The 24,061-nt window shown below is 37.4% G+C and overlaps 1 protein-coding gene across 1 annotated transcript in view; it reads right to left on the bottom strand.

Annotated features, from left to right (window-relative positions):
- Positions 1–24,061, bottom strand: part of nbeab (neurobeachin b) — a 248,792-nt gene that overhangs the window by 95,646 nt on the left and 129,085 nt on the right. Inside the window, exons 35-37 of the mRNA XM_038294440.1 lie at positions 16,348–16,412; positions 14,419–14,527; positions 11,932–12,098 (exon numbers count right to left, since the gene is read on the bottom strand). Of these exons, the coding sequence (XP_038150368.1) occupies positions 11,932–12,098; positions 14,419–14,527; positions 16,348–16,412 (341 nt within the window). The remainder of the gene's footprint in view (positions 1–11,931; positions 12,099–14,418; positions 14,528–16,347; positions 16,413–24,061) is intronic.

Raw genomic sequence — 24,061 nt, forward strand, 5'->3', positions numbered from 1 at the left:
ATATTGTAAACTCAAGATTACGCAGTGTAAAAAATTTAAATCCACTGGATGCAACTGCGCGATTATTTTGGAAGATTATGTACCCCTAATTCTTAGAGGAGGTAGAGAGAGCAGATGCCAGTGGGGGATAAATCCGTTCTTTGAAGATTTCCTTAATGCAGTATTAACAGTTATAAATGCACTTGCTTTCAACTGGTACGCATAAAATAGCTAGTTATAGTTAAAATCAGAGTACCTAAATGCAAGAGCACAACATAAAACACCTGCAAAAGTTTCTGTGCAAAAAAAAAAATGTTAATGCAGAAACATTTTTTAGACATTGAGTAAGACTGGTAGTGTTTTAGGTTTTCAAGCTGTGATCAAAGTTATATGTGGTGTTGCATTTATGGTCACCACTGTAGTTACCCTACAGCCACATCCATCTACAGCACATGCACAAAACATTCACACATTACCACATGTACATCAACATACACAGTAACACTAGGAAATGAGGGGTACCGAATCTTAGCAAAGGACATTTTCACATATGGTGGGGGAAGTTGGAATCACACTTTCAACCTTTCAATTATCAGACAACAGCTTTGCGATCACTGCCTCTCAACACGTGTTGTGCCTTTAGGAGGGCTAAGAAGAGGGTATTTATGATTTTAATTAGGGAAGATGAGTCAGCTCCTCTAAATCTGAGACCATGGCTCTCAACTGGAATAAAAGGGATTACTTCTGTGTTGAGGGTTAGCTAAATTCATTGGTGGTTGTTTATGAGGGATAGTAAAATGAGAACATATATTTAGGCCATATCTTCAATAATGTAGGTGCTGATCTGGTTTCCTATTGTAAAGCAAGATCTGCCAAAAAACTAAATTTTGACTTCTAGTTATAGTCATAAGACAAGGATGACCAAGACAACGACACCATTTGTACATGTGGAAGATGTAGTTTCTTCTTTAGGATTGCTGAAGGAAATGTTTGTTTTATTAAAGGTATCACTAACTTTTATAAGATCAGGCTTGACAAAAATCCTTTCTGACTAGGGTGGCCATTTCTATAGCACCAAAAAGGAGGACATTGTGCGGCATATCAATAAATTACTAAGGTGTACATAAGAATCAGGTAAAGTCACATTTATAGCACAATTCTTAGTAGTTTAAAGAGGATGCTTGTGTAGCTGAATAGAACAAAATATTAAAGAAATGTAAAAAATAATTGGTTCCCAGCATTTGTATTTATTTAATACATTGTGGTGTTTAAAAAGTGACCATTTTTTAACACAATTAATTTGCGCAGAACTGCTGCAATTGATCATAAAGCAGTTGTTTGGAAAAGAAGCTCGAGAAAGAGCTAGAGAATAGGACGATGCAAACTGCAAAAAGTGGCTGGAAAAGAGGAATTCATGACATGGCTGCAGCCTGTCGAGAATAAAAATGATTTCACCATGTTCTCTATCTATCCATATCTATCTATCTATCTATCTATCTATCTATCTATCTATCTATCTATCTATATATATATATATATCTATATCTATATATATATATATATCTATATATATATATATATATATATATATATATATATATATATATATATATAAACTTGAGTCATGGAACTGTGCTTACAGCTCCTTATTTCATGTAAACTAATAACTTGTGTACATGATACTTGTTGATGGCATTAAAATTATTTCTAATAGCATTAAAAGAGCATTAAATTAGAGTTCCTCATTCCTGTATAAAACCTGTGAACGCTTAATTTAATCTGACATATTAAAAAAATCCCCATCATCATCCAGCAGATGTTCAGTTTCTGCCCAAATATTTTCTTTCTGTTGTGGATTTTTGTAACAGGGATAACTAGGATCATACATAGTTTGTATGAACTCTGTTTATTCTCTGCTTCCAAACTCATCATCTCTTCATCCATTCCTGCAATAAGAATTTTCTTTTAAAGTTGTGAGATTCACTCTAGAATCTCACAACTTCTTCCTGGTCTGTTGAAGCACCAATAGTCTGCATCCAATTATTTAATTAATTGCTCTTAGTTTTTGGGAATATATAAAAACTATGCTCTAATTTCTAGATACCGATCTGTTTTTACTATAATTTATTTGGCAAACCGGGTCTTCTCTACATTCTTTTTTCTGTTTGGTGCGATTGCAATAGCGGGTCTTGATCTGGACGGACCGGAGGGGAGCAAAAAATAGCTAGGCTCCGTATTTTGACGGTGAAGGACGGAGAAGACGTACGTGGGCGGTGACGAGCGGGGGATGTGGAACAGCTCTCATTGATTTACATGACAGACAAGTACTCCGTACGTGAGCGGGGCGGAGCGCTGACGGAGTATGTGGAATCTGGGGGTAAAGGAGGACAAATACACGTCCGGCTGGGTGCAGCGCCGGACGCCGGACAGTGCAATGAAAATCCGGACTGTCCGCCCTAAAGCCGGACATCTGGCCACCCTATTTCTGACATGAAATTATGTCATAGGGTTGGCTCAATAATATTATATGAAAAGGGGAACTTTCAATTTTAAATTACAAAAAAGCTATTAAAACATCAGCCAGCCATGCAAAGCCAATGCCATTTGTTTTGCATTTTAAAGACATGAACTAAACAGGCATACATTTTGTATGTAGCTATTATCAGGCTAAAGAAATGTCTTTCAATAAATGGAGATTTAAACATTTCTTTAAAAGACCAATAGGGATTTTAACACTTAGATCAATACTATCCAACAAAGATTCATGGGAATCTCCAGAAAGAAAGATGACATTACATTTTCTAAAATATGTGTTTTTGTTTTGATTTTTTTTGTTTTGTTTACTGTATTTCTTTTTTTATTTCAGGGACTTCCATTGTATTTCTATAGACAATGTTAATATCTGTGCAAATGTAAGTAAAAAAAAAAAAAAAAAAGACATCTATTTATCCTCTTTTATTTCAGGAGCTTATTTAGAATTTAGCTAACAAAACACAAGTAATCCTTCTGAATTATGAATGCAAAAATAATAATTTATAAACTCTATATAACAAATTGTCCAGCCAATGAGATCCTTCCATCAGAGTTGGTTTGACAACCTTATTTCACATATCGAATGTGTCTGGCTTCATGACAACCATAAAGAATTGCTTTGAGCCGACCTGCTAGAAACTGGCAAAATTTATTAGTCCCATCACCCATCAATCAGCCAAATGGATTTCAAACCACATTTTAAAAGCTAATTTTCCAACACTGATAACCTACATGAAACGGAGCACGATTATTTATGAAGGTTTTCAGACTTTCTAAGTGCAATAGGATATATGTCTAAGGGAGGTATTGTCTTTTATCTATTCTTTTTTAAATGGATATTTAAAGTCAATCTTTCCTCTTGGGTGCCTTGTTTAGGTTTGTGATTTGCCAGACCCGACAGTCTTCTACAAAGGGCTTTATTAACAATAGGGAAAGGAAAATATAAGACATCATTTAAAATACTGTGATAACAGGATTGATATATTTTATTGCCAAATATATAATATTGTTATATTGAAGATTAATTTCTTCTTATGTGATTTAGTATTTATTAGAAAATAAAAGCAGAGGGTGAAAAAAAAAACTTGCAAGGATCCATTGATTCCAAATGAGGGGTTACGTTTTTTATGTGCTACATATATTATTAACAGAAACACTAAAAATGCCTTTAGGAGGGTGGTAAATATAGCATATTAAAATTCAAAAAATAAATGCATATAAATTTGAGAATATAATGGACATACTAACAGCTTTGTTTAGGTAACAAATCCCACTTGAAGTTGTGATTACAATTAAACTGTAACTGTTAGTTAAACAGAGAACGTTAAGACTGGTATGTTTCTATGGGTTGTATAATATCTCTCCTGGCCATTACAGTATACCTTAGAACCGCCTTAATTGTTTGTGACATACATTTAACAATTTGTCCGAAACACTCCTCACTGATTTTTGTCAATATTGGCATGTAAAAAAAAAACATTGAACAAGCTACAGATTCATCATCTGCATATCTATAATGCCAATCTCTTATTCCACTTCATTCCAAAGTTTTCTATTGGACTGAGATATGATGTCTGTAAAAAATCATTGGAGTAAAATGATACTGTTAAGTCAAGAAACACAGTTTTAAATTATTAGATTTTTGTGACATGGAGTAATTTTCTGCTATCAGATTATCACACCGTGGCCATTAAGGAACTCTTGTCAGCTGAAATACTGATGAAGAGATTTTAATCATTCTCAGCTGGTTCCATGTTAGAAATGTAAACTGGGCCAGAAAAAGATCCCCACATCGTAACACCACCCCAATCTTCCAGACCTAGTCGTTCTAGACAAAATGGACCACTATTTTAAGTCTGACCCTTCCATCTGACCACATATCTAAAGCTCAGAAGGCATGTGCCCAGGCAACGTTTTAATGTCTGCCATCTAGGTGTTTCTATGCAAATTACAACTGAATTTATTACTTGCATGAGTGGACCTTCCTGTGACAGTGTTCTGTTGGATTTGTTGTGCCTTCAGAAATGGTCTCCTTCTGAATCTTGCTTGTTACCAGTGGTTTGATGAGTTAATCTTGCTTTTATACTGTCTTAAACTAGTTTGCACATGTTTTCTCATCTGTAAACAAGATGTGACACTGGATATGAAGTCTGCTCTAAGTCGCTGATTTCTCTGTGCTTGACTTTTTTATGCTTTATTTTAAACTCAACGCATCTTCACCATCTATAAACGTGACGAGTTGCTACCATGTCTATGATGGTGAATGATAAAGAGTATAATTTATAAACCTAAAAGTGAATGTATACAGGCAAAATAGTGGTGTTAAGTCCATAGGACTTATGGATAGAAAAGAGTTGTGGTGAGTGGGGTTGTGTTTATTCATGAATGATTTGTGTAAGCAAACAAATCTGTGTGAAAAAGGTGAATCTCATCACTTTCATTAACTGATTCATCACTTTTTGAGTTCAGTCAAAATCAGGGTGAGCTAGTAGGGAGTGTAACTTCGTTGTTCAGTGACTCACATGACTGCGTCTGTTAGTCGAGGCTAACAGCTTAAAGTATATTTGAAGTAACTAAAGATTTGCCAAGTCAGCTTGCTGGCAATGCAGAGGAAATACTGCAGAGGAGTAATTAGCTTATTAGTATTTACTGGATATAGAGATGATCAGGTTGTGATTCGTGTATACTGATTCGATTCAATTCAGTTCAATTCAATTCTGTTTAAAAATGATAGAATATTGATGCGGAAAAGAAATTAAATGTTGTAACTTGTAGGTTTTTTTTGTATGAACTTTTGTAGATGATGGTAGCTGTAGACAGGAACAATCTTCTGTAGCGGTCTGTCTTGCAGTGGAGATTCCTTTGACCACAGATATTCTGTTATTGTTTAACAGTCTCCTGAAGAGGATGCTCCCGGCTTTTCATAATGTTCTTCATTTTATGAAGGATTCTTCTTGAGAAATCATTACCAGGGATGATTTCTCAAAGAGGAGTTTATTGAACAGAATTATCCTTCTTTATCTATTTGTTGAGCTGTTTAAGTCGTTTGCTCTGGTGATGTTACCTTTGCTGATGATATGCAGATATGTAGCACCTTGGGAACCTTGTTTTTTGCCTGTTATGTTTAACCCCACTACCAAGAAGGACCAAACATAAGTGATGGTAAACTAAAAGGATTTTAAAGATGTTTGCACATGTATTTAATTATCATCTTACAGTTTCCTTTTAAAATTATTTCAAATCAACAAATTTACCTAATTCATTCTAGCCATTAACAATAGGTACTTGCTGCTTGACAAAGTGAATTCAATTCTACACCAGTTTTATTTGGTTAAATGTTAACAATTTTTACTATGTAATTTTTACAATTTCTCTCTCAGGCAATTTTGGAGAAAACATGTGCAGTTCAGGTGTGAGAACAAAACTTTGCAAGTACAAACAAATTGTATCTAATTTCAATAAATAAAACCCAGATAAATAAATCGAACAGTGTTTCTAAAAATGGCATAGACTCTCTATCTCTGGAGTTAAATTGGCTCCAGAATTTTTTTCGTTGTAAAAGCCAATAGTTAACTCCATGTGTTTTAAGTCACTTATCCATAATGACTCACAAAACAAAGACAGGGCCGGACTGCAGACAGACCAGTTTTTCATGACTAAAGATGCCTTTTTTCATCTAATTTCTTCTCACAAGGGATTTATGTGAAGTGGTAAGGAGATGGTAAGGAGGAAGGTCAGGAACATACTGATTCGATAAAACGCCATTATACTCTTTTAAAATCCTGCACTGGTGACATGAGTCGGGTTTAATTATAATAAATACCAGTAATCAGTGACAATTCTATTCAAAGATGAAACAACTGGCTTCTGTCGTGCAGCCACACTACTTGGGGCACATCCGTTTTTATTGACATTCTGAGGACAAATGATCTTTTCTCTCATTTCAAGCTGTCCCAAGTTTCTTAGCAAGCCACAGTAACCATCAGGGGCATCTGCAGAGGACATAAGTTCCATCATTTCTAAAATCAATTCTATAATGCCTTCAGCGACTGAATATAAACACCTGCAAATTCTGACTAAGCTACAATTTACTGTCCTGATATTTTAAGAGAACTAACAAGCTCTTCTCTTATGAATGAACTATTCTAAGTACCAGCTGGTTTAGTTAAAATAAAAACCAGACATAGAAAAATATTTAATGCATATGCAATGCATGATTTTAGACATTTTAAATAACATTCTTTAGACTGCTATGATGAAAAAAAAGGGCAACCAGAAATGCAATTCATCAAAAACGGTAACTGGTAACCATATGGTGATGAACCCCTATCTTTCAAAGAGACATATAAAGCACAAAAAAAACCCCAAACAAAAACAAAACAATAAATTTCATGTGTCTTTGGGATCCCAAATATCTAGTTGCTGTATGGTCACCATCATGATTTTATTATTGTAGATGGCTGCAAGTAATACATAAAACTTTCATCCCTTTAATTTGAATATTTCATATATTTATGTCTCTCAACACTACTTCAAACAAAAGTTGTCCAAATGTTTCTCGTTTCTCTTTTTACTCTTCTTTTGCAGATTAAGAGATAGTGTGGAGAATGTGCTCAAGGGAAAAAGACAAAAGGGAAACACCACAGCAGCAGCAAGATTAACTCCAGCTCATCTCTTGTAATGAAGACAGACGTGCGAGGTAGAAGCACACTGTAATGTTAGAGAACTCCCCAGGATCACCAGCTATCTAGAACCATCTTTTACATAAAATGTGACATTCCAGCATCGCCCAGTTCTACTTTAACACCCAATAAAATGGATGATTATGTGAATGGGCCCCTTTCCAGATATAATTAGCACAGTGAACAAGGTTAAGTGTGGCCCAAGGGCAAAAAAAACAGGTCAAAAACAGAAGATATATTAGGCAGCCAGAACAATGGACTATTATGTTTACAATAAGGTCTAATTAAAAGAGAATAAACAGACATCTGTGCTTTTATAAAAATTTTTTTGCATATTAATAAACTGGGGATGTATAAATTATTAGAGAAGATACAGACAAAAAATATATACTATACTAATTCTGTTAAAGGTATAGTGGAAGACCCGGCCTATCCACTTAAAAAAAAGAAATGCACATAGACAACCCTGTACCCATTCCCGAAATGGCTATAAAAAGTATGCAAGAGCATGCACCAGCCCATTTCTCCTAATGCATGCTCTCTTTAAAAGTTGCTGTGTGCATCAGCCACACAAGCTTACTTTCCAAAAGAACATTTGTAATTTTTCCACTATGTCAAACTCACCACCAGTAGGCCTATGTGAAAATGGGGACGAGCATGTAGGACGGCCTTATGTAAACATGTCACCAGAATGATTGACAGTTAAGAGGACCACTTATTTTGATGATCCACCTGGAAAAAGAAAATCCTCCCCTATACCTTTAATGTAATATTAATAAGATAACTACTTTATCAGAGGTCCTCAACTTACCTAAAAATAATCATTATACATATAGAAAAATCAAATGTTATAATGTATTGCATAGCTCCATTGGTTAGTATTTCTATTTACTGAAAATCTGGAATACCTACGGTTAGTCAGTAACTGTGTCAATATGAAGGTCTGTGTTCATTGCTGCTTCTCTGCATCACTAAGAGGTCAGTTTAGGTGGTTCAGCTATTTGATCGGGACACCTCCTGTCCTGCCTCACTTTTCCAGCTCCGTCCCACTCTGACAATACATACATACCCCGTCTGCTTAAGAACGCCTTACAGTTTAACAGGATGAGTTGGAAAGTCATATTTGGGTGTGTCCCCTGAACCCTTTATCCTGAAAACTGGATCTCAGATAAAAATTTAAGTATTCGATAAAGTCAATGAAAAGATTGTGAATGAAAGTTGTTCCTTCCCACTGTTACAGTAGTTAGATATTAGCTGGAATGTATTATAAATATATTTGAATGTGTATAACCGAATCTTAATCCATCCATGTAATTAAGTGGTACTGATAGATTTTTTTTACATTTCTGGATTAAAACTTGAATATTTTAAGTGGCATTGGTACAAAATAATTATCAGGCTTGATCTTTCCTCTTTTACAAAGCCAAGTATTTAAAAACATTAATCACAATCAATATCCACAAAAGACTAAATTCAATCCAAATCCAGATGAGAGAGAACATTTTAACTCTCTTGTCAACATATTTTTACAAAACATCATTTTTATCACCAAGTTTAAGTTTGTTTATCTTGTTAGACTCAACTGGAGACCATAACCTTTGTTTTCTTCCCCAAAAGGCACATCCGACCTAAACCTCTCAGTAGCTTTAAAGCCCACTAAAGGTCCCCACCCCCCACGCAGTTGGACACTTCTATTAGAATTGATAACCCTTTCAGGCAAGACCAAATACTCTGGGCACATAGTGAGTAAAGAGGTTCATTCCATCACAAAGTTATTATCCACGGGCAGATTGTTACCATTCATCAAGTGAAAGAGATGAAACCCGCTGTTAGTCAAGGGAAACGGCTGTTTCACTGCCTTGCCACAGATCAATATGTGCCGCCATTTTCCTTTCTCCTTTGCTACAAAAAGTAATTATACAGAAGAAATGTTGACAATCAATAGACTAGTCAGGTAGGGTTAAGGGGTGCCATGGAGGCCAGAGAGGCTCCTCTGTCAGCTGTCAGTGATGCTGCTGATGTTCAGGTGGGGTGGAAGAGGTTGAACATATATCTGTGTTGAAAAAGTACTTGGGAGTGCCAAAAATATTCACTGCATAAAACAAATTTGTAATTCATTCTCCCCTTTCAGTTTTTACACAGACCGGATTTATAGTAATGGAACCTTAATATCTTTTGCTAAGAAAGTGGTGGACATTAGACTACAGTGCGTTCATCAGTCTTGCCTTGACGTCCACTTTCACTTTAGATGAGTCTGAACGTTATAATCCGCTGGCAGGGTTCAAAGGTCAACAGCAGAGGGTTCCAGGGGGCAGAGGAAATCTCTCTCTTGCTGGGAAAAATTCTGACATCCAATTTTCAACTTGATTTATCAGTGCAAAGCTAAAATTGATAGTGTGTCATTACTGAGCAGAGTGCTGTCTGGGAGAGATGTATCAAAGTCTCCTCATTTTGATTTAGCACAGTGGATCAATACAACCCTATACTGTTTCAATTTGAGGAGTATTGATTTTTCTATGCTGGCTCTATATAAGGGGACATTCATCATCAGGCAAGCATATAGTATGATCAAACAGGCCACCGTAGGGTCCGATCTGCCTTTTCTTTAGTCTAATCTAATGACTGTAGCAGCTGTTTACAAAGCCTGTCCAGATTATTACCTTATAGCTGCCTGTTGTCTTTTTTGCTGCAGCCTCACTTCCTAATTCTGTTAGCTCCGATAAGAACAACGCAAAACAAAGTGGCTCTCAGGGATGCAACCTGCAAATATTTTTAGAAAAAGACGAAACAGATTAATCTAATTCTTGGCTGTCTAATAAGATCAGCTGTAAACACACACTGGTGGATAGGAAACATAAACAAGTCACACAAGTTTTATTTAGTTGGCTCCCTAAGAATAATTTAATTTGTGAAGCATTCTATGTTAACAATAAATATCCTCTGGCATATCTGGAGGATTTAGCAATAAAAAGGTAAAACAGTTTGTGTATAAGGGAGAAAGCATAACCAAGTTAAGGCTTCACAAGAACACACATACACAGATGATCCCCCACCCCCTCCACACACACACACACACACACATGCAGCTCCTCACAAAGCCTGGGGGTTTTATATTTTACAAGGGCAGCATAAATGGGAAAGTTAATGTAGCAGTGAATAAGAATAAGCTGCTGAACTGCAACACTGCCTTGAGCTTGTGAGCATATTGCATCATTTTTCTTCACCAGCAGGTTACCATTAAATTTGAATTTGCTGGAAGTTTTGTTGTATCATTTACAATGCACCCACACTCAATAACCTTTTGTTTCAATGCAAATGCTATGCCTCCTGGTGGGGCTCCATAAATATTTGAACATGAGCCCCAAATTCAACCCAGCACATTTTTATGGGTTGCTGAGGTTCAGTCAGATTTAGCACTTAGATACTGCAACATTTTTAGACTGAAACTATAACTAAGTGTGATTTTGTACACATCATAGATTTGGTACTATCTTGAAATTATTTAGTAAAAATGAATTGTTTCCAAAGAGATTTTAACCATATAGAATGTAAAGGTCTTCTGCTCATATTGCACAGATATTTATTGTTTCCCTCCATAAAGACAAATATATTAGACCAGGTGAATGTTAACATACAGTACCAGCGTTTAGAGCAGCACCGGATCCTCATCTTAGAATGTCAGACCACATTTCTGTAGAGCTGATTCCAGCCTAAAGCCCCCTAAGCAGCAGAAACAATCCCACCAGCAGAACCATCAAGATTTGGACCAACAAGTTGGCACAAATCTGTACAAACAACACAGACTAGGGGGGTCATACAAAGAGAAGATTGTTCTCATAGGAGGAATATAAAACATCAAAGCTGTCCTACATCCACCTTTGCACTGATACCAAAAAAAAAAAAAAAACAATGTTTGTTTTTCAAACCATAAACCTTAAGTACAGTAGATAGTACATTTTGGGATATGCTAATATATGGGGGGCAGCTTTTAGATCAGAAGACAAAATGTCCAACAACAGAGTGCAGAAAGAGCTCGGGAAGCACATCCAGCAGACAGAGACAGACATAACCAGAGAATTAAGGAACAGTTCCATAACAACAAACCACACAGCATGTGGAGAGGCATCAGGGCCATCATGGACAATAAAAACAAACAACATAGTCTATTTTATGACCAATGTCAATTTATAGGCTGCTCCCACAGGAGCTGGACTTTATGTAAATACTTCATCCGACTTTCTGTTTCAGCAAAGTCTTAATGTGCAGTTTCTTTCATTTTTTTCCTACAATTCCTCTGGCATTAGTAGAAATAACTGTATGTGTTATGTACGTACACAGAGAAGCTAGTGTGAGAGCAGAAGAGCCACTTGTTATTTTACGAGGTTCATATGGCGTGGCCTTGCTGCTTCCACCAAGTGCAATGCTTTGTATTGCAGTAGGTCAATAAAAACCTGGACAATGCTGCCGAAACATACCAACCCCCTTTGCTCATCCATGTATGTAGGGTGACTAGCCAATCAACTGTCCCCTGGGGATTATTTCACTCTACACTGTAATTGCATTTGCTGACCCTACTGCTAACCCTCTGATCGGATCCTGGGAAAATGACATTAACTGCCCATCCGTTGCATGAAGATCACAGTAATCGAGAAACTTTGGGCCACACAGATATCATACGATGATGTTAAAGATGAAAGAAGACAAGGTTTGTATGGGGTGTTGCCCTGTAACGGCTTACCTCTGGCATGGTATACCCCAAGCGCCATGCTTGTTGGTGAGGATGTTGACAATTTTCTGCTTTAATTGGTTAGCTGTGACATGATCTCTATGCTTAGCAGCACTCATCAGATGGTCACACATCTTCTCTTCATCTTTTCTGTCAGCAGCATATTGGGCACAGCTGGACTGATGTATAGAAACAAAAGAAATAAAATTAAATTAAAAGTGTTGACCTTGTTTCAACACAAAAAACATGCAAAACATTAAACTAACAACATTCCAAACGATTCTATTTGAATAAAGTCTCAATAATAGATTTTCCCCAATAGAACATTTATCACCTTGAGGAATGTTAAGGCTTTATTCACCACACTTGAGTGCATAAAGATATTAGTGGACAGTTGAGAGATGTATTTCTGCTCCCTTAGAGGAGTGTTGTAAATCATGGCAAGCACATAGAGGCAGTTCATTCCCAAACTGCAGACAGATGAGGCTTCCTGCTAGGTAGCTTTGGATGGTTCTATTAGAGAAAAAATGCTAATGGTCGCACAAAATACATTCCATTACTGCTACAATGACAATATTATAAAGTCCATTAGAAAGATATAGTTAAAAATACATAAATGAATCTTTTTCCTTAAACAAAGATAAAACTAGAACAGATTAAATGATATAATACTTAACCTTTATAGTGCCTTTCCTGATTTAAGGGCAGTGGAAAAATGTCAGTGGCTGAAAGTAAACCAGAACATCTCTTGTCTTTGGTTCTAAAACAAGATTGTCTTACTCTTCCACCCTGAGGGAACTCTTGCTAATATTCACAATCTAATTTGCTAACAGAAGCTGAAAGTTAATTGAATTTCCTGGTTTAAATTTGAATTCTGTCAGACACCATACTTCAACATATTTCTCATAAAGCAAATAACTCAATTGCTTCCTTTCACCTTGCATTACCACGTGACTTTGACAAATATCAAACATTATTTATCACTTTAAAGCATACGACACTTCTTCTTGACACTAGCCTAATTGTAAAATGTCTTATCTGTAGGCTGAATCTTCAATCATGGAGAGTGGGTAATAAAGTAACGTCAGAGCCAGATGAAAGGTGTAAGCTGTCAGGAGATGGCAGACAGGACGGATAGGGCCAGGTACACTTCCCTTCCTTTCTCTGACATCACATATCTAGTCGCCTCTTCCAGTTTATCTAGCAGGTCAAGGATCCTCAAGAACTGTATATCAAGAAGGTGCTTGTGGCTGGCTGCACTTCTAAGATAAGAGGCATGTCATTGCTCACATGTACAAACTGTAAACAGAGGTGAACCAAGTGTTTGAGCTGAGGTTTGTAGGTGTCCAAAGTACTTAAATTGTAAAACATGGTAAACTATTCATAACCTTGGAAATGTTGTACTTCTTATGATGTTATAATCAAACTTTAATGTTTTAAATCAGAATTTCAATTGATTAAATAACCAAAAGTAGTTTAATTATGCAATGTGGGGACAAAGACATTTTTTTAAATAAATAAAATAACTTAAAAAAATAAAGAAAAGTATGACTTGTTTTTATACCCTAAAACAAAATGGAGATCAACCAGCAGCATTTAGATGAGTTAAAATCATCTCATTCTTCTTTCCTATATGAAAATAAATGTATGTTCTCACTCCGAACATCCGCACTGTAAATATAATAGTGGTAGCATCATACTGTGGGCCTGCTTTTCTTTAACATTGCCTGGCGAGACGGTCAGAGATTATTAGAAAGGCTAAATAAAGGGAAAGCTGGGGCCTGAGGTTCACCTTAAAGGAATACTGTACATTGGCCTTAAACAAAGAGCAATATCTTCATCTGTATAGTTAATGAGAAAAACGTGCTTAAAATTAAACATTAGGATTATCTAAAAAATGATATTTGTTCCCTGACTTGACATAAATAAACTGAAATAAAATGTCTTTCCAATCTGAGGCTAAGTCTGTAAAGAAGAACTGGCAAAGGTTAAGACTTTCTTTATCTTTTTCCAAGAAGACAAAAGTTGATAAAAGTAATGTCATTTGTTTATTATATTTAAATCTGTAATTTTATTTGCTTTACTTAAAATCAATGCTGAAATAAACAGGTTAGACACCTTTTTATAACATCTTAAGATGAAAATTAGATAGATTTTGTGTTTTAAAGGAAGTTAGAAGGGTGTGGATTGAATATTTAATTAATAGTAAGCCCTGTAATTGGTTAGCAACAAATTATAATTGCTTTAATATATATTAACTAATTCTAACTGTATGACTTTAAAAGAATTGTAAGGGTATGGAGATAATCCTTAGAGAGACATGATTACTGAGCCCACAAAGTTTATTTTTTTTTTTATGCTAAAAGGATTAGTGAAGTCTACACAAAAAATAATTGTGAGTAGTTGGGATTTAGAAAAGCACCATTCATAGTAAAAGATATGTTTTGGAGGAAGAAGATTTTTGGTTTATTTATCTCCAGATGTAATAAAAACTAATACCTCAAACTCTGCATGTTTGTGGACATCCTCAGCTCGCTGTCTGTTCAGGATGAATTCAGCCTCATTGGCAACGCGAACAATGTGGTCCTTCATGGCATGGCACAGCAACCTTGGATTTTCCACAAACATAGTTAAGGAACACATATGACTGTCATTTGCAATAACAATAACAATCATAATCATAATAGTACAAATTAATGGACATTGTAATAAAATGTATACTCTGCGCCATACCAACTAATCTGTGAATGCCTCAGGAATGTGTTCGAAGCAGCATTACAAAGAGCACTAGGCAGGCAAAAGTGGTGAAGAAATTGGGCAGGCTTTAAAAAAAACATTTCATCCTATACATCACTATTGTCAATCTATTCAAATATTGTAAACCACCTGAACTGGAAGGCTGAGAAAGAATAGGTTGTTATTTTGGTACCTGAAAAAATAAAATAAACCAAATTAATAAAATAATGATACAGTATCTAAGGATAAAGATGAATAAAATCCCCACAGAGCCTAAAAAGCTGTTAAGGCTCAGCTCAGAAGCTATAGGTTAACAGCCTTCATAAACATTGAAATGGCACCGTCTGAAAAATAGTTTGAAAAAACACATTCACTTTGGATATGTTGCGGATTACAACCCATTTCGCGCAACATTAGGCAAGTTTTATTTTAATTAAAACAGCTCTTGTTTCTTCTTTAGAGCTTCATACAAATTTTAGCCTTGCCTTCTGTCCCCAAAGAGAGCCATTAATCTGGAATCTCGAGACTACAGTCATCAGCTGCTCTTGCCTCTTTAACTGTTGACAAGCACTCATTAACAGACAGGAGTTCATAGTTCAAAGAGAAAGCTGACAACGTGAAGCTTTGTTTCGAAACCAAGAATAGATGTGAAAGAAAGTTGACAAGTTACAGTTGGGGAGAGAAAAAAAAAAAAAGATAAATCAGTTATCTACCAGGTATTTTTGTTACATGCACGGAAAGCACAATAAATAGGCAGAGCATAAAAAGACCCAGACACAAAACACTGTGCAAAAAGGAAACATTTAAAAGCCAAAAGTGAATATTTGACAACTAAAAAGTTGTTTTTGATGCTCATTTTAGCTTTAACCATGCAACTGTACTTTTTATTTTTATTTTATACAGTTAATATGGGGAATAATCAGTTACTGGGTGGAGTGTATGTCAGATCCCCTGCATGTAAAACCTAAAAACAGAGGGTCTTATGGGATTATAATATAACCACCTATTCAAGGCATCTGTTCAGTGTTTGCTAGGCTGAATTATTAACAAGAAAAAAAAAAAAGAAATCCACTGGCCTAATGCGTCGCTGCATACAGCAGGAACAACGTTGGTGTCAGCCACACCATGTAAAACAAACAGGTTTACCAGCCGTTCCCTGTATAACTGTCTAGTTAGGCAGAGTAGACGTACAGAGACTAGTGTAAGACTAGAAAATTCTGTGTCTGTCAGCAGCACCCTGGACAGCGCCGTGTGGCCCCACCAACTGAACTTCTTTGTTCTAGGGCCAGCAGGGGACACAGAGGAACCTGTTTGGACCAAGGCAAGAGCCTGGGCATGCAGGAGGATGGGCCAGATGGGTCAACAGATGGACAAGGAGGCTGAGCTGCCCCTGATCTGCTCAGAAAACCCTGAGTCTGGTCACACCCAAACAGGGAAAAGAGAGAGAAGTAGAACTGAACAAACAGGCAGAAAACACGAGAGATACTCTGTACTCTCACATTGTTCCTCTTAATTCAAGTAAAACAAGCTTACTTGCCTTTAATCTTAACTAAGGGCTAATCTGCACTATATCACTAAGCTGAACAACCTCTCATGGCTTCCAAAGAAAAGACATTTAACTATACATAATGATAATAAAAGTCCATTTAAACTATAGCTTGATGTGTTTTTTAAAGTTAATGGCGGGTTTACCTTCCTTCATTGATTAGCTCAATGAAAGCGAGGCCAGCATTCTTCTGAATGGAGTTCTGCCACTCCTGAAACAAACAGAATGAGTCCTTGAATAGTTAAAAACAGTCAATAAATTGCATCAATATCAAAAATTAAACATCTTGAATAAAGCGGAATCTTATGATATATGAAAATAGAATAAGAAGGACTTTTTTGATCCACTGTGTAACTAAATCTTGAAAAAAATGAATATTTCAAATCTAATTTAGATTACATCTCAAAGCTTGTAATTCAAGTAGGTAAAGAAAGCATTTAGTTGATATATCCTTTGAGGAAAGAAAGTGATTTCTATAAAAAGCTGAAATTCTGCACCACATGTGAGGCAACTCTTTCTTCCTCTGTGAAAAGATCTGTAAACACAGGAGAGATGTAATTGTGGGATGAAATTGTATCCTCTCGCTTAAATACAGCCATTTCCTCTGTCCCTTACAGTGACAGATTACTGAGCAGGCTCAGTGAGCCCTGAAGTGTGCTCCTGGAACGGATCCGAGCCGAGGCCCGGCTGGAGTGCCAGCACTTGCTGTCTCACAACAGGCTCTGGAAATGATTAAAAAGCAGTTTGAGTGTTCGCCTTTCACTGTGGGAAACTTGGGTTTCCTGTAACCTTTCTGAGGTGCAAATGAAAGAGAAAACAGAGAAGGCCATAGTTTAAAAACAGGGGAAAAGCTAAAAAAAATAAAAGGGAAGTCTTTGAATTCGCAAATGTTTGGAGAATTTATATAATTCAAGGGTACTAAAAAGAGAAAAGTCCACATATATCAATCAGGAAGAGTAATTTAAATACCATATACATAGAGTATACATATGCATGAAAATGTATTTGTTCCCTGAAATGTTTCTTTATCTTTAGTGTAAGTTTATCACACTAAATGTTTCAGATGATGAAACAAATGTATTTATTACATAAATATAACAACAGTTAATGCTAAAAATAGATTTTTTTTTTTTTTTTTAATCTACAGTACATGTACCCAACAAACCTGTTGATATGTAAAAGTTATCATCCAGTCTAGGTAAATCCAAAGCTAACATATTTTCCACTTTTTTTTTTAATAACTGTAATTAATTATTAATATTATATGTAATTAAACTGAGTTGGTGAGTAGGGATCATTATCTAGGCATAATACTCATAGGTACTTGAAGCTAAAGTCACAAACTACTCTGTGGTCATTTCTTTCAGTGTTGAGGTAGAAGATCAATAATCATAGTTGCATCCTTCAGTGTGTCGTTCATTGCAGCAACAGCATAACAGAAATACAAAGGGGAGAAAGGAAAGGGAGAGAGATGGGACAAAGAATAAAAAAGGTAGTACATTAGAAAATAATAGAGAAGAGAAAGACAGAAGGATGAATAGCATAACCTGTAATACACTAGAAGTCAACTTCTACACTAACAGAGATGCAAAAAAAAAAAAATTAGAAACAGCAAACTTATCAAGTATATAACAAAACCAGAGCTATTGAAAAGTACATCGTAATGATTAATTGGTGGATAATTAGTGGCAAACGCAAGTCAATACCTATTAAAGTGTAAAGTAACCTGTGTATCTTTTAACAGCTTAATCGAAACACCTGTGGGTGTATATGTAAGCATGTTAGCATTTATAAGGTTTCTTCATTAAAATGTTCGATAACAGCCGTAAGGAATCAGAACACACTCAGGACGGGGGCTGACATGGAGGAGGTCAGCAACACAGACATCTAAACGTTTCACCGTGGAGAACTCCTTCAGAAATGACCACGTAACTCTGACCCCCTGAGCGTTACCAACTCGACACACAAGAGCACGATATTCCCCCCAGCATGGGTGCCATGAAGCCAAGGGCTTTTAGTCTTAGCAAGAAACGATAAATTGCCTGTACATATAAAGCGCTTTTTTTTTTTCAGGAGACTTAAAGGGATAGTTCGGGATTTTTGACATGAATCTGTATGGCATCCCCATCACCAGTGTCATGCAATCACACTGACTTGCCCCTGGCAGCATCCTGTGAGCAGAGTTCTCGTCCAGCTTTGGTCAAGCCGAAAGTAGTCCGGCAGGTTTGCTAGACCCAGCGAAATAAAACGTTTCTCTTCCCAAAACATTATGTGTTCAAAAGAGTGATATTTTTGCATCCCAAAAACATTGTAGTGGAAAAAGTCACACGTCGTTATCACTTGGTCCTATTTTCTCTCTGTTCGTATCAGTGCGCGCCGTCATTCTGACAGCGAGCTCAACTTTGAGGAGGGCAGGGAAGTCGCTGTTGTTTGTGATGCAGACAGCAGCTGCTGCAACTCCGACATCCTCATCAATGGAAAGGTTCTGTATCTCGGGCATTACTAAATCCCACTCATGGCAACAGTAGCATCCACCTCTGTCTGCATTCATTCGCACTTGAAACAAGTGCACCATGATTTGTCGGCCACCCTGGATATCGCAGCTCCAGCTGAGGCTCCTGCGGCTCCGGCTTCAGCTTCCATCACTTCTCTGTCCACCCTCTCTCTTTCTGCCCGATCTAACTCCATTTGTCGAAGTTCATCGTCAGTGTACTCGGGTTCATAAAGATATCCCTTTGGCTCTAAGTGGAAGTCGATGTTTTCCTCGTCGCTCTCGTAGTCAGACATCTTCCCCAGTAGTAAACAATCGCGAATCAAACAGGTAGGCCCTTAACCTGACAACAGCCAGATGCATGCCTCGCTCCGCCCAGCTAGGAGCTAGGCGGAGCGAGACATGCATCTGGCTGTTGTCAGGTTAGTAGGCCCTAGCTGTCAGGTCATGGTGTCGCGCGCACTGATACGAACAGAGAGAAAATAGGACCAAGTGATAACGACGTGTGACTTTTTCCACTACAATGTTTTTGGGATGCAAAAATATCACTCTTTTGAACACATAATGTTTTGGGAAGAGAAACGTTTTATTTCGCTGGGTCTAGCAAACCTGCCGGACTACTTTCGGCTTGACCAAAGCTGGACGAGAACTCTGCTCACAGGATGCTGCCAGGGGTAAGTCAGTGTGATTGCATGACACTGGTGATGGGGATGCCATAGAGATTGATGTCAAAAATCCCGAACTATCCCTTTAACACTGAAAGACGGAGCTGGGGCTTGAACCGTCACCCCTTCGATTTCAGGGGCAAACTGCTACATCCAACCCCACTGTTGCCCCCAAAACCAGAAGTTAGGGAGCACACCGCCAGGCACCCTAGCCCTGCAATGGCAGGCAGCGGTACCGGACACCGGCAGGGATTATGAAAGCAGAAGAGAACTTGGTGGAAAAGCTGAGATGATCCAAGGGAGGGGGCAGCCCAAGACCCCATCTGACAGCTAAACATAAACATGTAGTCACAGCCAAACATTGCCAGCCTCATGCACACACACACACCCACACACACATAGAGTCACACATCTAAACCCGGATGCCGTACGTAGGATTGCACTCCATTTATGCACCCTATATTCCAAGGACTGAATACTGAAGCAGCCTCTGGACCAAAGACTCGATCTGTCCCCTTCGTTCAAAGCGCCAGCCAAGACTAGCTAAGACAAACCCAATGACCCCGGTCCAGACCCTGAAAGGGAAGCCACTTCTGGAAAGGTTGACCACTCCTTTGTATTCACTCTGTGTGGGAAATGGCTCTCACTGTGATTCGCTATTGCTCTAAAACCTTAAAAATGACTTCATGCCATTTAGCAAACTAAGGAATGTGAATTTGTTTCTAATGTTTTCTTGAATGTATTCATACCAGGACATGTTCTGTTTGTGATTTTCTGATTCTGGAGTTCTAGTAGTGGGGTGTGACTGGGTGAAATTAAATCCAGCTTTGCAGTGAAGGGGGTTAAGTTAAATCCTCAGCTGACTGATGGTTTAACCGGGCAATCATTTTCTTATTAATCTTAGTTTCTAAAATCAAAATGAGTGAAATGTTAGCAAACATTTAAATATTGCAGAGCAAAAACAACTGAATTCCAGGAGCCAATTACTTAAAAAAAAAAAAATCTGTGTAGCAGTAACAAACTTCTACTGTAACTCACTGCGTCTGCACAAGGTAAGCAGGTTTCCCTGCGTATATCAGAATAACTGACATTGACATTATCATGTATAGTCAAAGGCTTTTGTGAACAGTTGTCATGAATGACACATTCTAGTTCATGCAAGACTACACAGCCTGACCCCATGATGGTTTAAGTCAGTGATATGGTGCTGACAAACTGCTGAGCATCTGGGCTCCAAATGTTCGCCCTGACCTCCTTTCTTCACATACAGTATCTGCCTAGAAATATGCTTTTGTTGATTTGGACAGGATTCATGTATGCCCAGTCGTCCAAGGTTTGACTCTAACCCCGTTCACGTGACAAAAATAAATATGGAAATCGAAGCAGATGTGACACTCTGGAAGGTGCCAGAAAAGTGGCAGCGGGTGAGAGGAGGTAAGGAAAGAGCAAGTCAATTGTACCATATTGTCTAAGGAATGCATGCTGACAGCTGAGATAGCACTTCAGAGACCTTCTTTTTTCTTTTTAACAAGAGAGAAAAACTCCAAAAACAGGCTGCCTTTGATAGTGGATATTAAATAAAAAACTTCTCAGGGTGCCCATTTGAAACAAATTAAGCCTGAAATGCATCCTCTTAAAAAGATGTGACCCTTAATGTAAACCCTCACCCTACCAGAACGTAGCGTCTCTGATCAATCTTACTTTATAAAGCATCTTAAAAGCTGTATGCAATATAACTTTACTTATAGTTAAACGCTTGTTAGTGTTGAAGAACTATTGTATGATTCCATTACTAGCAAATGTGTTATCGATTCTTCATCGTAGGTTATAAAAACAAACAAAAAAAACAACATAAATCCCTAAAGTCCCATCCCAGTAAACAGCTTTTAGGTCTTTAGAAGAATCACTCGCCTCCTACTTTCATCTCCCTGAAATTCAGCGGGGCTTTAAGTATTTGTGGTGTTTCAATCCAACCTGTCAGTGTGCGGGAGCCTTTGCTTTTATCTACTCAGCTTCGCTCTGTTATAGTCTCCACATCTGGGGGCCTTCTATCAGTAAATCTCTGTATAACCCCCCCCTATACATTTAAGCTGTTACAAAAAACAGAGCCGCTTGACCTTTTCCTTCAGCTGCCCAGGCTGAGGAAAGACACACAGTGTCTGCAGACAAGGCCAGCCGCACCATGATTGCCATGATTAGTATGCATAAATAAGAAAAGGCAGATCATTAGCACTAATTTATTCATAAAACTGACAGTCCACAAAACAGAGAGGGACTAAAGGTCAGCTAAATGTCCTCTTGGCTGTCTTAAAAGATTAAAGCTGAAATATGTAAGGAATGTGTCAAAGTTGTCGAGGAGATGCAGCCAGAGCTCATTCTGCATTGGAAAAAACTGCTGTGCTGTTTAAAAGTCACCTGGGATACTCACAAAGATATTAATTAGGAGCCCTTTGCAAAGTAGTTTTGACTCCAAAAAAGCAATTATTCTGTCCCTGAGAACTGTTAAAATCATTGAGATGTAACACTGGGATATAATGTAAAATTGCTGTCTTTCCAGTTGCGTGATTGCTTTTGCTACAGTACACTCAAGTATCAACACAACTACTTAAATAATTCTCATATTGGTGTCTTATATATTAGCTTAAATATTATCCATCAAATACTTCAGATACTTTTCATTTCCTTCTATGATCTTAGCCTCACATTTATCATATGTACATATGTTACATACCATATCCAGGTCCCTAATGTCTTCTTAAAACGGATCTTTTGCCCAAAGTCAGAAGTATAAACAACAATGCCATTTCATTTTCGGATTGATCCGCCCACCTCTGAATCAACTTAAATAAAGATGTAATAGCAGGAGAGTATACTTTTCTATATATACTTCTTCCTAACACACATGCCCTAGTTCAATTATATCTGGGATTTTGATGATCTTTATGTGCTTGATCTTTAGTGTTTCTTGTGTGTGTGTTCTTTAAACTGATGCCATTCTGTTATTTTCCCTGTGGTTAGGTCTAAACTTTAATTTCTTTTCTGCTCCTCTCATGTTCAATATTCTTTCACACCCAGCTGCCCTGCCTTCTACCCAGCTGTTCCTCATTTTCACCTGATTGTTCTCACCTGCACTCCATGCTTTGCTCCACCTCAGTGGAGAAGTTCTTTGGCTCTCATCACTCTATGATGGATTCTTCCATTAGACTGACATGTTATATATGTAGCTAGATTCTCAACTCCTCTGTTTGTCTACTCATTTTTCAGACTGCGCTGTGTACATTGATCTCATTCTTCCAAAAATATATATATTTTTTTCTATTTTAGTTTTCCTTTTTAGTTTATTAAAGGACTCTGTTTCCAGTATTATTTGAACTTGAGTCCTTTATCTAAAAATCAAGAAACTTTTATTTTGGCTTTATATTGAATTATAGTAATTGTATTCACTACACTTAGAATATCTAGTTCAATTGTTTTGATGAGTGAATATTTGTCATTTTTCTGTATTAATTCTCTTTGTATCCTTTGTATTCTTAGTTTCATCACCAAGAGTTTGAGAACAACTCAAACTCTTGGTGATGTTCTTTAAATCAGATCTCTACCTAGCAACAGCACATCATAACACCAACATCAACTCTATAAATAATTTCTTATTTGTCTCTACATGCCTGACTTATACTATTATTTCTTTTTTGATTATTTGTTTAATATTGATTGAGCATCAGATATCTTAGACACAAGAAAAAAGTTGTCAGTTGCACAACAGAGTAAACTAACATTGCAAACACATTGAGTAAACTCAATGTTTCGCCATATGACCCATCAAAAAGAGTGAAACCGTGTATCTAAACAGCTATCTTTCCCTGGGCCATACTGTAACATAAAGGAACAACACACCCACAAAAAACTTACACCACCATTATTCTTATATCAAATTAGATGCTAAGATAAGTGGATTGAACACGAAGAGAGGAGAATTAGGAGCTAATGTCTCATCCCTAGTTGAAAGGCTGTAGACACAAAGCTATATAGTCCAGTTTCAAGGTCTCATGATCTGATCAATATCTCAGCCTGGGTTTCATCTCCAGAGCCCCTAATGGCAGGAACCTCTGGAGCCTCAGTAATGCTATCTGTTTAAAAGGGGGATGGACTCAGACCCTTAACAGCACGCTGATGCTCTCACCTGCAATAAATCTTGGAGCTGGAAAGACAGCTCACCATAGATAGTTCACAGACTAAGAAACATCACAAAATGTTGTTCCTTAGGAAAAAAAAAAGAGTTATATTAACTCAGTGCTGGCTGCCCCATCTATGCACATTTTTTAACAGAGAAAACCATAAATTATGGCATCCATAAAACTGAGACTGAGCTCCCTGCTGTATAATGCTTTGGATTTTGGATACCACAGAGAGCTAGAGTGGCGATCTTCATCCTCCAGTCTCAGGCCCTGCAGTCTGGATCTGCAGAGAGGCACCAAGTAATGGCTTCCTTATGGGCTCCTGATGTAAGACTGATGGGCTGACAGAAGGTATGTTAAATATCTCCTGTTGTAACTGCTACATCAGTGCTCTGACCTCCTCTAAAACATGGGCTTAACAAGGGATTCAGAGGGTCAGCTCAGAGGTGATCAGTCACTTGCAGGGACATGAGGTGGGGCTCGTTTTCTTAAAGCAGGGTTTGGGATTAGTGCTGCTGGGAGTAATGAG

This window comes from Cyprinodon tularosa, unplaced genomic scaffold (assembly GCF_016077235.1).
Source record: "Cyprinodon tularosa strain WSP-4 unplaced genomic scaffold, ASM1607723v1 ctg34, whole genome shotgun sequence".
Classification (NCBI taxonomy): Eukaryota; Metazoa; Chordata; class Actinopteri; order Cyprinodontiformes; family Cyprinodontidae; genus Cyprinodon; species Cyprinodon tularosa.